This window comes from Gekko japonicus, unplaced genomic scaffold (genome assembly GCF_001447785.1).
Source record: "Gekko japonicus isolate JY-2015 unplaced genomic scaffold, Gekko_japonicus_V1.1 scaffold256, whole genome shotgun sequence".
NCBI lineage: Eukaryota > Metazoa > Chordata > Lepidosauria > Squamata > Gekkonidae > Gekko > Gekko japonicus.
Window position 1 is genome coordinate 190820 of NW_015161412.1, and position 16535 is coordinate 207354.

The window sequence follows — 16535 nt, forward strand, 5'->3', positions numbered from 1 at the left end:
ACTATATCTGTTCATCAAACAAACCACAGAAATTGGACAATACTAGCTGTCCATTTGAGGCAAGGCTGGTGCTATGGACCTCAATGATACCTTCAGGTCCTCTCTCTGGATTTTCAGGTTTGATTTTTTTTAAAAAAAATAGCTTTCTAATTCTATTAATTACAAAGATAGAATTGTATATCAATGGTGTATAATCTATCAGATGATCAGAAGGAAACATCTCACTGACGGTATACAAGGGATGAATAATCATACTCAGGATACAATATATCAGTAGAATTTTCAGAGCTTAGGTCCACTTTTTAATCCCAGGTTACATCATGGGAGTCACTTTTAATTTTTTGTCATATATATCCATCTTCCTTCTTGCTCTTTCTTGCCCTACTTTCTCTGAATGTTGTGCTCTTTAAAATCTGTATTACTGTTTCATTCTTTTCCCTTTCTTAAAACAAACTTAAATAACAATTTAAGAAAGAGAAAAGAAAGTGGTGGTATACCAGGAATACAGTTAGGCTGGGCCACAACCTGTTTTGGGTTCCTAAGCCTGCAACTGAAGACCAATATAACATATTGTAAAAGGTAAGGCAGCAATTCAGGGTGCAAGCTGTTATACAGTTTCCAGTGACCACATATGTAACATTTCTAGCATGTTTTGTGGTAAAGTAATTTTTAATGGAAAGAGAAATGTGTAGTTCCTGTTATTTCCTTTAGTCCTTCTTATAACAGACTGGATTCTTCATTTTTATTATTCAAGACTGAAACTGAAATTAACTACTCATGACACGGTATAAAGGATATGTTATTCAAAATGCGAAGAAAATAGGGTTGTAAAATATGTTCTCATTTGATTCAGATCTGGGTCATTTAAACTGGATTAGTATGCCAGGGCCCAACAATTCACAAGGACATAGCAGAGGTTCCATCTTAACCAGGATGGGAGCTATGTAACCCAACCTATGGGTTTAAGTAAAGAAGATACCATTTAGTCTGGTATCCTGTTTCACACAGCAGCCAACCAGTTGTCCTGCTGGGCCAACAAATAGGGGCACAGAGACCAAGGCCTTCCCTTGATGTTGTATCCCACCACTGGGTTTCAGAGGTTTACTGCCTCTGAATATGGATATTCTCTTTACTCACCATGATTAGTGGCTATTGACGGACTTGGAACTCCCTGAGATCATTCTGAAAAGTACTCAGAAAGTTCTAAATTCCAGATCTCAGGATGGTTGGTGCTTTGTGAAACAAGGGCAAAATCCTAGGAATGCTTAACAAATCTCCAAAATAATTTCCAACCATCAAATAGAGCAAAGAACACCTTGCTGAATTTCCAACAACAGAAAGTTCCTGCCAAACTAGTATAGTCATCTGAGGTAACGTTTGAGCCCCCACAACAATCACAAGACTCCCCCCATAGCACCAAATCACATGATAAATATCCCAGTTTTTCAGCTAGTAGTTCATCTTCATCTTCAGCATCCCTAGCTGTGATCCACCACTACCAGATGCCTATACTTATTGTTCAGGACAGGAAACATACAACTTCTTATTTCCCTCTCTAATTCCTTCTCACTGCAACAGTACCTGCCTCCTGCTTCTTGGCACTCCATCCCTCTCCCCAACCCTTTCCCCAGCCACAACTACCTCCCTTCCCAGAGCCTGCAAGGCTGTTCTTCCACCTCAGATTCTTCTCCTCCCTACTCTTCAACTCACATCCCTTGTCAGGCCTGCACTCACTACCCATCTTATCTCCATAATTGCTGCTTCTTTGGGGTCCACTCACAGGTGGCTTTCATCAGAATTAATTGTGGGTGGGTTTCATCTAGTATTGCAACCAATACAAATACAGATGTTATAATTAAAATATTGAGAATTAGAAGGAATTACCATATTCAAGGACAACACAGAGGCTATCTGTCAAATTACTCCAGTATGTATCCTGAGTCAAAAATGCAGACTGAGAAATCCCTATATATATTCCTATGAATACAAAAGTAAACATAGACATGTGAAAACAGAACCACAGTATATATCCAGGTTTCTAGCAATTACTTACTCCCCTGAATAGCAACCTGATGACCCTGTGCCTACCAATAAGGCATTGTAACATGACCACTCACAAAGGAACAGTTTTCCCATACTTGAGAGTTATGCAAAACACAAGGGAGAAGAGATCCTTAAGCTGAAAGATTTGCATAGGTTACCCATCTTTTTCCAGGCACAATTCAACATGCTGGTTCTTACCTTTAAGGCTATAAATGGTCTGGGCCATTTTCGGGTGCATTCAGCTCAGAGGAACCGAATGCACATCCCTAAGCCACGGCATGAAGCGGTGCAAGGCAGCCAGGCAAGTGGGCTGGCAGGTGAGGTGCAGCCAGGGGGCTGTGGGTCCTGCGGCTGAACCTGCAACTACAGAGATTTCTCCCCTTCTCCCTCCAGTGCAAGATTTCAGACCTCACTCACTTGCATGCACCTGTGCCCTCATTGCTGAGGAAGCTGGCCACCAAGGTGTCCGGTCCCCCCACAGCTATTAATCCAATACACAAGGGAGAGAGAAACACAGCACTCCCTCAGCTTCCCCTCCCGGGTTTTTCCTTCAGCTCCCACCTTCTCAGTCCAGCCCGGCTGCACCAACGCAGGGCGCACAAAAGCCACCAGCGGAAGCAGAGCAACCATCTCCATCCCGTCTGCTCGTCCACCTCTCCTCCTTTGGCTTGTCTCCCCAGGCGGGCTGCCACTTCCAAGTCTGAGAAGTGTTGCAGCAGAAAGCCCCCCTACAGGGTGGTGGGTGGGGGTGTGACCGAGGCAAAGTCACCATGGAAGCACAAAGTCAGCCAGGAAGAAAGAAATAAGGAACCAAACAGGAGCCCGCCACTTTCGCCGTAGTTCCCTGCAATCCACGCAGCCAATGCGGTTGCGGGGGGAAATGAGAGGAGGAGGGGATCCTCCACAGGTTACTCGGAGTCAGTGACTGACTTCCACTTACATCCACCCTTCACAATAGGGGAAATAACCCTGCTCCTGCCTGCGAGTGTGAGTTTATTTTATTTTATTTTATCAGTGCCCCCTGACTTATTTAAAGGCCCCCTGAGTTAAGAAATCCTGGCTACGGGCCTGTACTGGTACTATATTTCCCAGAATCCTTTATATGTTTAAAAATACAGTACAATTTGCTATGCTTTACTATTCTGATCTCTGCTGGGGGCAGCACAGACTCTGCACGTACCTGGAACTCTGTCATCAAGTATCAGACCTATTATAGCCACATCACCTGCGCAAGGACTTTTTGTTATTGTGATACCTATTACATTTGGTACCAATTCTGAAAAATTCTGCCCACGGCCAAAGTCCCAATGAAGAATAGGCTCTGTGAAAAGAAAAGTGTGGTTTAATGTATGAGAAAATAATATGCTGTTTATACTTTTAAAAGGTAAGAGTAGTTGAGTAGTAACAGTAATTGACTCTGTCATTGATATTTGTGGGGCTGAGTTATACACAGGTACCTACTTGTACACATCAGTAGCAAGGACACTTTGAAAAATCTATGGGACTAAATAATTCAATATGCAATCCATTCCATCCTCACCAGAGCTCTGCAAAGCAGGACTGGTTGAGAGAATATGATGGTCCAAGGTTACAGGCAAGTTTTCAGCAATGCATTCCATCCTCACTTGAACCTGGGTGTCTGAGATTCCAGCCCAACGCTCCAACCACTGTACCACACTGGCTTTCAATGCAAATGGTGTAATGTAAGAGTAACGCCAGAGACAGCCTGAACCCAGTTGAAATACGAGCTCTCTCCCAGAAGCAGCAGTGAGATTGAGAACCCTGGGCAGAGTCAGTGCCATTTCCTGGTCAGAGAAAGGGAGGGTGGGCATACATGAAACCAGGGGTCATTTCCTGCAGGAGTGCACAGGAGCGGAGCTCCAGCAGTAAAGAGCCCAGGGGGCGGGCACATGCAACGAGCTCCACCCCCTGCTCCCAGCAGCTCTCAGTCAGAGCAAGAAGCAGCCAGGTAAGTTGCAGAGCTCCCTCCTCCCCCCCTGGTCCAAAACAGTCCGGTGGCACCTTTAAGACCAAGTTTTATTCAGGTACTAGCTCTCCCTCCTCTGCGGGGACAGATCTGCACGTTCCCCCCCCCCAATAGCTAGCAATCCAAAACAGTCCAGTGGAGCCTGAGCGGTGGGGGTTGCCTTCTGACATACTTCCGGTGATGTCATGGGGTGTGGCATATGCAAATAAGTTCTGCTAATGAGTTCTGCTACTGAGCTCCTGCACCTCTTTTTCTACGAAATGACCCCTGCATGAAACTGACGGGGGGGGAATTGCCTACAAACAGATTATTGAAACAGCAGCAGCTCTAAGAAGCCCCCAAAATCATTGATGGTTGCGAATGCTACCGTAGAACTGAGAGGAGTGGCAAACTGCTCAGGTTTGCTTCCAAAAAGCATACTTGCTGATCACTTCTGAATGCCTTACAGAGATGGCAACAGCAAGCCTTGCCTCTGCTTGAAACAGCACCTGTGCTGAAAGCCACTTAGGATTAAGTTTCAGTGCTGAGAGACTGCAGCAAGACAGTGGACTGGGGCTGCTGTGTCTCTTTGTCGGCCTTTAGAACTGGGCATGAGGAAGAGGGTTTGGAGCCTAAATCACCAGAGAATCAGTTCTGACCCTTGAACCCAGGCAGTCCCAATAGAGTGAGTGGTAAGATAAAGCTCAGCCGGCTTTAAGCATAACTAGTCTGTTGTCTCCCAACACAACTAACAACAAGAACAGGAAACTGCACCCACTTTGCAACTCTCCAAAAGTACAGGCGCTGAAAAGATCCAAACAACCCCAGCTTAAGGGCAGAGTACGCTTCTGATACATAATACCCTTCACAAAGGGCTCTGTTAACCCATGCCTCCAAGGATTTCACCTTGAAACTGAGCTCTATTTTACCACTCAGTCTATTGGGACTGCCTGGGTTCGAGGGTCAGAACTGATTCTCTGGTGATCTTGGCTCCAAGCCCTCTTCCTAATGCCCAGTTCTAAAGGCTGACACAGAGACACGGCAGCCTCAGTCCACTGTCTTGCTGCAGTCTCTCAGCACTGAAATTTAATCCTAAGGGGCTATAGACACTTGCTGAAATTAGGAAGAAATCATTGTTAACACTAAATAACCTACACAATCCCTGATTACCTCTATTTCCTATAGATAATTATACATAGGAAAAAACTTGTTATAACACTGACTACTAACTCTTATACTGGGCTTGCAATTTAGTTACCACAACCAGAACAAGGGTTTTTTCAATCGTGGTCCTAATCTGGCAGAATGCTCTCTCTGAAGAGACTCGTGCCCTGCAAGACCTGTTTAATTAGGTTCCACATGGCCTGTAAGATAGAGTCCTGGGAGAAGCACCTTCAACAGCCACAAGGGAAGCAGTGGTGGCGGTGGCACACGCCTATGACCTTTTCATCATCACAGGTCCGTGGCTGGCAGAGCTATTCCAAGTCTAAATGCACCTCAGGCACTAAAGTCAACATGTAAAAGACAACAGTCTATCAGGTGAGCAGAGAAGGTATCCACACCACGACCCTCAGTGAAACCCTAGGCATGAGCAACACCAACAGGGACAGAGGCGAAGGATTGTCACTCGATACCATTTCCCTCCTCGGGCTCCTCTACGACCCACACTACTATCATCTTCTCTGGTCATCATACCATACAGTATTGGGGATCAGTGCTTTAAAGTAATAAATTGCTTTGTAGAATATTAGTATTTTTATTTATGTTGTTAACTGCCCCAAGCCCCAATTGCTGGGAGAGGGGCGGATAAAAATCAAATGAAATAAATAAATAAAATAAAGAGAGCAGAAGGGCAAAATCCTTAGAACATCATAATCTTGTTTACTCTTCTCTATTATTTGAAAGACAAGAATCTATAGGCAATGGCTGAATTCTAAAAATTCTGGACATTGTTAGTCTATCAGAACACTTAACAACTTGTAAAAAAAAATCAGTCTACAAAAGCTACAGCTTACCTCGAGCAGAATCCAGTAGAGTTCCTTCAGTAGTAAACATATTTAATCCATGATGCATAATGAATTTTAGATACCATTGTTCTGTTGGAGCAATATCTGTGTTTCAACATGTACAAAAATGAGACAGATTAGGCATATAAACAGAAGGAATGATCATCCTTTCATATTTGATGCATCTTGGTATACTGCTTAGTGTACTTTTTTGTAAAGCAATGATCCCCCACATTGTCCCATGTGTATCATGGTGTCCACCAATGTGTTTCCTGGTGCCACTTCCATTTTCACTTAAATATCTCTTCCCCAAAACAAAGAGCCAATCCCGGTTTTCCTGTACCTCACTGGAGCACAAGATACTTTAGAATAATACAGAAGACATCATAGGAAGTCACTTGGCTTCTAACCTCTCAACATTTTGTGAATCCCCCCAGCTCTCAAAGCACTCATTTTGTGATTTGCTGGGCCTCCTCATGGCAACCATTTTGTGGTGATGCACAATAACCATTCTCCAATTCCAGAAGTACCCACAGATTCAATAATGTTGGAGATACCTGCCATAAAGAAATGTTGCTTCACAGTTTTCTGGGTAATGAAGCAAAAATCCTTACTCATTTCCTTTTGCCTGAATACACTAACCAAAGACTTTTGAAGCTATTATTATCAATACCTATTATTTGCTGAAACAAGATAATGGAAAATGGAAAAGGAGAAACTGTTTCACTTATCTGCAAAATTTGGTTCTCTCTGTGAGTAAGAGGGTAAGTAGCTTTGATTTCAGCCCCTCCTTTGAGACTAGAAACATAGCTGTCATATCCATTCAGAGGAGAAAGGGGCTCCCTCCTTTCTATCTCCGCAATAACTAACATGTTCTGCCAATACCTCATCAATCTATAAACAAACTTATGCAAAAAAAACCCCACAAAACGTATGCCAAAGAAAAAAAAACAAGAAAAAACTCTCCCTTCCCTGGCAAGGAATTTTAGGACTTAAGCACAGGAGAAGAGAGAACAAGGAACAAGGAAGATAGGTCACATTTTCACAAAGAAACATCTTCCTGAGGATATAAATAAATAACGGAAAGTCTTGAGATGGAACAGTTCTAGGGACAGGTGAGACTAGCTACTCTCATTCTGTTAAGGAGAGAAATTCACAGGTAAACCAACAAAAGTCAAAGCAATGGTATTCCCAATAGTACTGTATGGCTGCGAGAGTTGGACTATAAGGAAGGCCAACCGCCAAAGAATAGATGCTTTTGAATTATGGTGCTGGAGAAGACTCTTGAGAGTCCCTTGGACTGCAAGGAGATCAAATCAGTCCATCCTAAAAGAAATCAACTCTGACTGTTCCCTGGAAGGCCAGATACTGAAGCTGAAGCTCAAATACTTTGGCCACCAAATGAGAAGGGAGCACTCACTGGAGAAGACCCTGATGCTGGGAAGGACTGAAGGTCAAAGAAGAAGGGTACGGAAACGGATGAGATGGTTGGACAGTGTTATCAAGGCAACGAACATGAAATTAAGCAAACTCTGGAGCACGATGGAAGACAGGAGGGCCTGGTGTGATGTGGCCCATGGGGTCGCGAAGAGTCGGACTCGACTGTGTGACTGAACAACAACAAAAGTGCAGATTTCCCTCTCTTTCCTGCATGTAGGGAAGCAGTTAGCTTTGGGGTGGTGGAAAACACTACAATCTGAGTAAGCAGCCCCCAAATGGACCCTCAGTATCATGTAAGCTGGGTTAGAATTGCCAGGCGTATCACTGAGACCACTTTAGAGTCTCATAGCAATCCTTTGCCACCAACTTATTTCATAATGGAATTGGTTGATCTGATCCTGGAGAAAAATTATTTTAAATTTCAGGATTGGGTTCCCCCCCCCCCAAATTAAGGGTGTGGCAATGGGGAACTCCTTTGCCCCCAGTGTTGCCAGCTTATTTATGTCATCTTTGGAGACTGATATTATTTGCAATCCTGTGGTGAATCCCTTTCATGAGCATATTTTTTTCTACAAATGGTTTTTATGACATGGTTGTCTTTTTTAAAGGCACAGAACATGTACAGGACTTTGTGACCTTCACTGTTCATATCCAGCCCTCTTTGGTTCCTCTGGGAACCCACCTGATCTGTTTTCCCCCTCTCAATCACTTCCAACTCCCTCAAAAAAAAAAGGAAAAAAAGGAAGAGCTCCCCTTTTCAGATCCCCTCCCATTTGGGCCCAAAGGGCCAGTCTGGGTGCCAGGACCTGGAACTCAAACTCGCCAGAACCAGGGAAGCCAATTGAGAAGTGTTAATACATCAAACAGATGGCATATTTCCCTTTGGGTTGTAAATGGCTCTCTCTATCCTGTAAAGTGTATTTTCCCCATATTCTTCCAGTCTTTGGGATGCCATTTCCCCCAGCCATCACCATAACTGTCACAGTATCGCTGCCATCTGCCCTCATCCTACAACGAGGGCTAATAAGAATTAGTGATGGAACAGTAAGCCGGACCAAAAAAGTCTTCACCTGCACATGGAAGACAATGATGGAGGCAGACAAATCTTCCTGGGAAGGGAAGTGCCACAGTTTTGGTACAATAACCAAGAAGACCCGTTCTTGTGTTGTCACTGCCTAGCCTCCAGATGGCTCCTGGGGCACCCAAAGCAGAGGTTCTGAAGATGACCACAGTGGTCAAGTGGGTTCATAAGAGACTAGGTAGTCACATACCTGCTAACTACATATAATACAATTTGGTATTTTTCAAATAAATAAATGGTGCTCAGATTTATTCTCAACACCCAAAAATCACATAATGTATGACTGTAAGAAGCAGTCCATTTATAAAACTGGATTTGGCAGTTGCATAAAGCCAATCATTGTAAAAAAAAACCCCAAAAAACATTCTTCAGTACCAAGAAAAATACTGAACAGTTATAAAAATTTATTCAGATATGGAGAACACACAGCAGCCAATTTGTTGATATTTCTGTGTATATATGTGTATGTGTGTATGTATATATATGTATATATATATATATATGTGTATATATATATATATATAGAACAAGCTTCTAGGGCACTGGGAGCAATTAAGCTAAAGAAATATCAAAAGACTATGAGCAGATATATGATGAAATGATAACAAGGTCTCACCTGTATTATGTGCAATGTCTTTTCGAGGAATATCAAGAGTCCAGGTAAAGCGATCTTGGTCCTTTTTAAAAAAGAAATAACAGCAGTGAAGATTTTAATTATTAAACTGTTCAAAGAGTCACACATTTTAAATAAATAGAAATAAGCAACAGGGTCTAATGGTCCCAGGGTGCCAGCTTGTCCAGTTGTTTGGGATGCTTTTCAGTTTATTCAGGCTGAGCGTGTGGACAGGATCCTTATTTGAAGCCTACCACCTGCTTGTATGATCCTTGCCCTTCCTGACTGTTTAAACACCACCTCCTGTGGCAGTGAATTCCATGGTTTAATCACACTTCTGAACTGCCTTTCAGAGTTGGGACTGGGACATTTCCCACAGTGTTAAGTTTTCCCCCGCCTGTTCTTCTATTCATCCGCGACTTTCTCTCATTTCTGCAGATGATTTCTCCCTCCCAGGAGCAAAAATGCAGTTTGCCCCCTCTTGGGGCACAGCATGGAAATTCTTGGAAACAGGGGAGTCTGGTGCTGCAGAATAACAGGGAACAAACTGTTTTTGCACCTGGGACTGCAAAAACATCTATGGAAAAGAGGGGAAGCAGAGGAGGAATACAAGTGCAGGGGCAGGGAAACTTGACATTGTGGAAAACGTCTGGGAGGCCCTGTTTTGCGGTGGTTCCAGTCCTTCCTGGTAGATTCCAGAAGGTGGTGCTGGGGGACTGCTGCTCAGCCCCTTGTCCTTTGGCATGTGGGGTCCTGCAAGACTCCATCCTGTCCCTTGTGCTTTTCAACATCTACTTGAAACTGCTGGGTGAGGTCATTCAGAGATTGGGTTGTTACCAACAGGGGTCATTTCCTGCAGGAGCGGACAGGAGCGGAGCTCCGACAGTAAAGAGTCCAGGGGGCGGGCACATGCAACAAGCCCCACCCCCTGCTCCCAGCAGTCCTCAGTCAGAGCAAGAAGCAGCCAGGTAAGTTGCAGAGCTCCTCCCGGTCCAAAACAGTCCAGTGGCACCTTTAAGACCAAGTTTTATTCCGGTACAAACTCTCCCTCCTCTGTGAGGACAGATCTGCACGTTCCCCCCCGCCCAAATAGCTAGCAATCCAAAACAGTCCAGTGGAGCCTGAGCAGTGGGTGTTGCCTTCTGACACACTTCCGATGATGTCAGGGTGTGTGGCATATCCAAATAAGTTATGCTAATGAGTTATGCTAATGAGCTCCTGCACCTGTTTTTCTACGAAATGACCCCTGGTTACCAATATGTGGATTACACTCAGCTCTGTCTTTGGGGAGGCTGTAGAAATCCTAAACCAATTCCTGGAGGCAGTTTCAGGGTACATGTAAGCTAATAAACTGAAGCTTAATGCTGACAAGACAGAAATCCTACTGGTGGGTGGAAGGTCTACCCTGGGGTTTAAAGTGTCAACTGTTCTGGATGGAGTTGCACTCCCCTTGAAGGAACAGGTCTACAGGTTAGTTGTGCTCCTGGTCAGGGGCTACTGCTGGATAAACAAGTGGCACTTGTAGCCAGGAGTGCCCTTTACCAGCTTTGACTGTTTGACCAACTGCATCCTTTCCTGGGCAGAAGAATTCTGGCCACTGCAATGCATATCCTGGATACATCTAGATGAGATTACAGTAATGTGCTCCACCTGGGGCTGCCCTTGAAAATTGTTTGCAAATTTAAATGGGTACAGAATGCTGCAGTCAATATGTTGACTGGAGTTGGTCACAGAGACCATATCACCCAGTCTTGACCCATCAGCAAGGGTGGTCTTCTACACAAGCTTTGTTGAAATTAATGCAGAAAAATATGCAGAGCCTTCCTGGAAAGCTGTAACCTTGCAATGTAGTGAGGTAGACAAGAAAATATGAATTCTCCATTCATAAACACAAAGTTTTCTATCGCCCCATAATATTCTTGAAGAAAATGATAACATTACATACAAAATGAAATAGCTGATTAATGCTTCAACCTGTACAACTCAAATATATATATATTTTTTAAAAAACAACCAACTAAAGCGAGGGGACTCACCTGCTGGCCTTTCCTCCCCCCCCCCGCCAGCTGTTCCCTAGCTGGTTTCTGAAGAAGCCTTTGCAACTTACCCCCGCACCTCTTTCACTGTGTTGCTAAAGGATCTGGTAATTCTCACACACACACCGCCGCATGATCCCGCACGTGCGATCTATTTTCTATGGCGCTAATGCACAGGGGCGGAAGGCACTGGCATTTGGTGGTTCTGGACGCGTGAGGGGAGGGATTGGGGGCACCCTTGGCCCAGGAAGGTAAGGGGGGCGCCTCTCAACTGGGGAAGGGTGGTGGCAAAGAGAATGTGGCCCTTAGCAATCCAAAGTCCGAGACTTGAGCAAGGGCGATTGGATCCAATAGTGCCAAAGTGCACCACAATCGGGCATTCCAAGAGATTTCTGGGTGTGATCGCTTCCTTTGCATTGTGCTTAGTATTGGCCCCAGAGGAGCCAATACTTACCTACTTTGCATTGCACAGCCTTACCTACTCCGAACACAAGGGATCTGCAAAGCTCAGGGCAGAGAACATTCTGCTCAGGGATGGTTTTTTAGCACAGAAAACGGGGAAAGGGGGAACTTCGAACTGCAGGCGGAGGGGCGAGAGAGAAGACCACGTGAAAGGGAGACGCGGCTGCCTGCATGAGAGGACTTGGGGGAGGGAGTGCTTACTCCAGTGTGAAGAGACAGTCTGCAAACCGGGTCACAAAAACCCCAAGGCGGCTGCGGGGAGGGAGGGGAAAGGAGGTGAGATGGAGTGGGGGTGGGGCAGGGCTTCTCCCTTCCTCTTGCAACTCCCTCCCCCACACTTTGTTGGCAAAGGAAGATCCAACTCTAGCAGAGTTACAGCCGGCGATCAAGCAGGCAGTCCTGGGAGACTACGCAAACTTGAGCCACCTGCTGCTCCCGAGTCCCAAAGCAGGGGGCTGACCCATGTCAAGTGCCGGAGCTCGATGGGGTACCTCCTCCTGCTCTGCACGAAGGAGCTCCAAGGAGCACTAATACCCCTGGAGGCAGAAGGAGAAGGCGATTAATGCTTTCCCTTGGGCAGGAAACCTTGAATGACGGAGGAGGAGGACAGGGAACAATTAGCCTGACCTTCTCTGGGCACAAAACCCTGGAGGAAAGGCTGGAGAAGCAAAGAAAGGTTGGGGAGGTAACTTTAAAAGCTTCCCCTTCCCTTCCCCAGGTGGCCTGCCAAGGTGGGCTGGCGGGGGAAGCGAAGAAAGAAGGCGGCACAATCTTTCCACTGTATTCTATGGGGCCATAGGATATAATAGGAGATCCTGCCGCTGCTGCAGCGTGAATCAGGAGAGAAGGGGTTTAAATTTCCCTCACCAGCCCGCTTCCCTCACTTCCCTCGCCAGCCCACTGGGAGCTGGGGGTGGGGCTTGCCGCCGCCACCATTTTCCCCATTCCTGGGCTGCCAGAGCAGTGCTCCAGCCCGCTCCAGCCCCAAACGACCCCTGATTTTAGGTCATGGAGACATCGTTAGGGGAGAAAGGGTTAAATGATAACTGTGTCAGGGTCCCCATACAGCTGTTATTTGGGGGGGGGGAATGTTTGGTACCTCCAATCAAAAAACTTCCAGCATCATGTGCAATTTGGCCCTTATTTATGTAAGTAAAAATATAGTTATGCCTAATTCTGTTTCCCCCTGGCTAATAGCTGTTGTGGGGGCTGCGGTGGCTCAAGTAGTTAAGATGCTGAACTGCAGACTGCAAGGTTGGTAGTTCAGCAATTCGAGACCTGAGTGAGCTCCCGTCACTGGCCCCAACTCCTAGCAGTTCGAAAGCAAGAAATTGCAAGTAGATAAATAGGTACCGCTTCAGTGGGAAGGTAACAGCATTCCATGCACCTCGGCATTTCGTCATGCTGGCCACATGACCACAGAGAAGTCTTTGGACAGCGCTAGCTCTTCAGCTTGGAAACGGAGATGAGCACCGCACCCCTAGAGTCGGATTCGACTGGCTTTCAAGCAAGGGAAAGCTTTATCTTTACCTTTAATAGCTGTTGTGGAACTGAGGCCTCAACTGAACCTCAGTCCCTTGCAAACCCATTTCGTATTAAATTCTATGGCTCAGTCTTTGGTTCTATCCCATAAAGCTTTGTGGTTAGCTGCTCCTAAGCAAGCACTGTCAGAGACAATGCACTGAACGGTTTACATTTCCAGAGACCAGGATAACAGTCTAACATCTAGATATGGGGTATGTGTCTCCACAGTTCCTTCTTGACACAGAGAGGTTACCCAGAGTAATCGTGAACCATCTATAATATACAGATTGTCACTTGAAGAGATACCAGGATAATTGGGGCTTCTTGCCCTGACTGAAATTGTTTTAACTACAGGCAAAGCTCATGCCTCACTGTGTGGAAGGGGCTGGGTTTTGTCAATTACGTCAGATGCTCAGCACAGACCTGACTGACAGTTACATTAGCTGCTATGGATGGGAAAAGGTTCTTAATATATGAATTTATTCTTGTTCCTGGTTGTTCTGGCCAACCACCCTCCAATATGGGTCTTGACAGAGCAACCAAGGATATTCTTCATAGAACTACTGTGCGCAATATTTAAGTATTGAATTTTGAATTAATGCTGCATGCTGCATACCAGATTCTTTTGGTTGTGAAGTTCAATAAATAAGAGGTTCTCTGAAACAACTCTCTCTCTCTTTCATGATATTGGGGTTCATCCCAGAGTCTGTAACCTTATAGGTGGACCCTTTTTGGCCACTTGTTGGCCACGACCCTTGCTCACTGATAGCTGTAATGCAATTTTCAACCCACCTACAACAGCAAGTGTTGAAGAACAGCACAGAAGAGACACCAAGTCTCCCTTGTGGTAAGCTGCCACTTTGGTGCAGACAACAAGGCACCTAGGTCCTGCTTCTAAAACAGCATGCTTTGATATCCCTGGAACCTTACAATATCGAAATAAATGCAAAACACACCTAGAGCCTACTGGAAAAGCTCCATGATAAGGACACTAGATTCCTCTCCACATACAGTTTTACATTCATATGCACTCCTCCATAAAAAAAATGTTTTGTGGAATTAGCCCTAACTCTTGCTATTCTTAGCAAGACTCCACTCCCAATAGCTTCCTAATTCTCTTTAACCATGTTGCTTTGTGATAGCAGCTTGTTTTACCAGAAACATTTTGAAGTAGAAAACTTTTGAGTAGCTACTGTTGAAGATCTCTATGCTGGGAGCAAGCCCAGCTGAAGTATATTGAACTAGATTCTTCCTTCTGTTTTTCTTGTCATCCGTCTCTTGTTTGTCAAACAAATGACAGGAGATGTTCTGTGGAAAGAGGAAGAAAATAACCATCATTCACATCTGTATCACAGGTCTACAACATCTGCTATCATCACAAAATAGGCTTGCCAGGTGCCCCCTGGCGGGGGACAGGGTCAGGCTGCCAGATCCAAGTGGCAAAACCCCTGGAGATTTGGGGATGGAGCCTGAAGAGGACCTCAGTGGGGTACAATGGCATGGAGTCCACCCTCCAAAGCATCTGTTTTCTCTGGGGAAACTGATCTCTGTCTCCTTTTTTTTTTTTAACAGTAAAGTTTTTTTTGTTTTCTTATACAGAGTGAACAATAACATAACTTTGATAATACAATATAAATATAAATTGAACATAAACATATATAAAGGTACATGGTAAGCATTTTAAACAGCATGCACTTATGTCATTTTGTTACAGAGTTACATAAAATGTTACATAAAATAAAATGAATAAATGCAGGACATCATAGAATTTACTTGGTACGTTATAGTTTGGAGGTATATCATTACTAAAGACATGTTCTATGAATGTGAACCATTTTAATTGGAAATTACTGCCACATGTATAGATATGTACCTTGTCTGATAGCTTGTCCATAGAATAACATTCCCATAGTTTAGCAAACCACTGAGTGAGAGATGGGACTTTTTAATCTTTCCAGTTGTTGGCAATGACTGTCTTTGCTGCGGTCAGGAATATAGAGAACAGGTCCCTCTGTGATTTGGGGATTTTGGAGTCTTTCCATAGGTCAAGTAAGTATAGTTCCGGAGAGAGAGGAATATGGTATCCTGTGATGTTTCTAATGGCTTTTGAAACTTTTATCCAGAATTTCCTAACTATTGGGTAGTACCACCAGCAGTGTATGTATGATCTGTAACCACCACAGGACCTCCAACAGAGGGGTGAGGAGGTTTTTATAATATTGTGTAATTTTGCTGGGGTGAGGTACCATCATGTCAAGACCTTATAACTCTGTAGTTGAATATTTAGGGACTTGGAGGTAATAGATGGGGAAGTCCATATTTTATGCCATTCTTTGTCAGTAAGAGTATTAGCACAGTCTGACTGCCAAAGTGTCTGGTAGCTTAACTTACTGTTTGGGTTTGGTATGGTCAGATCATTATATAAGACTGAAATAAAATTCTTAAAATCTGATCTGTCTATTTTTAATATTCTTTGAAAAAGGGTTAGTGGTCTTGAGAGGTTTGAGCGTTTCTGCAAATTATCTATAATGTGTTTCACCTGATAATATTTGTACCATGGTATAGAACATTTGTGTTTTTGTTCAATGCAGATTTTAGAGACTATTTCATTTCCTTGTAGTATCGTATACAAGCATGTGATGTTTTGTATAATAAACAAAAGCTTCATTTGATGAATCGGAGGAAAAAGATGGCGGCAGCGAGACAGAAGCACTAACGAGCGCAGCTGCTTGCAAGTTTATTTTGTTTTAACTCTGCTGTACAATCTTCCTTTCCCTTCTTTGAGCCAAAAGGCTTTTCTTGTGGAACTCTGCCTAATTGATTTATTGCTAACTAGGAAAAAGGCCCATTGTGGAAAAAAATACAATGGGCCCCTAGAAAGAGGCCCTGGGCAGGTGCCCCGGCCTTGGACACTCAGTGTCAATTTGCTGTGGTGACCTCAGCAGGGTATAATGACACTGAGTCCACCATTTTCTCCAGAGGAACTGATCTCTGCTACCTAAAGAACAGTTGTAATTTTGAGTGATCTCCAGTCCTCACCTGTAGATTGGCAACAATGGTTCCCCAGAAGGGAATAGTTGGTTTGGAGGGTGGAATCTATGGCTTTGTACCTGTCCGAGGTCCCACACCTCCTGAAACCTCACCCTCTCCAGGCTCCATCCCTCACGTCTCCAGGAATTTCCCACCTGGAGTTGGCAACCCTATCTCCTTCCCAGCCAATCATCAACCTGCCTTTATTTCCCCCTCACTCTTCAGCTTTCCACCCCCCCACACACACCTGCAGCCTCTCCCGTGCTCTGAAGCCCTGACTGCTATGTCACATTGGCTGTCATCAGAGGTCATTTCGGGGGGGAACGCGGGGGAA

General features: G+C 44.6%; 2 protein-coding genes across 2 annotated transcripts in view; both read right to left on the reverse strand.

Moving 5' to 3' along the window:
- LOC107123769 (cation channel sperm-associated protein subunit beta-like) overlaps positions 1-3662 on the reverse strand; it is a 90538-nt gene extending 86876 nt beyond the window's left edge. The window contains exons 1-3 of the mRNA XM_015427116.1: positions 3584-3662; positions 3224-3364; positions 1885-1977 (exon numbers count right to left, since the gene is read on the reverse strand). Coding sequence (XP_015282602.1) covers positions 1885-1977; positions 3224-3364; positions 3584-3662 — 313 coding nt within the window. The remainder of the gene's footprint in view (positions 1-1884; positions 1978-3223; positions 3365-3583) is intronic.
- An 8001-nt stretch (positions 3663-11663) lies between these two features.
- The window catches only part of TC2N (tandem C2 domains, nuclear), an 86216-nt gene continuing 81344 nt past the window's right edge, over positions 11664-16535 (reverse strand). Inside the window, exons 12-13 of the mRNA XM_015427128.1 lie at positions 14327-14479; positions 11664-11762 (exon numbers count right to left, since the gene is read on the reverse strand). Of these exons, the coding sequence (XP_015282614.1) occupies positions 11664-11762; positions 14327-14479 (252 nt within the window). The remainder of the gene's footprint in view (positions 11763-14326; positions 14480-16535) is intronic.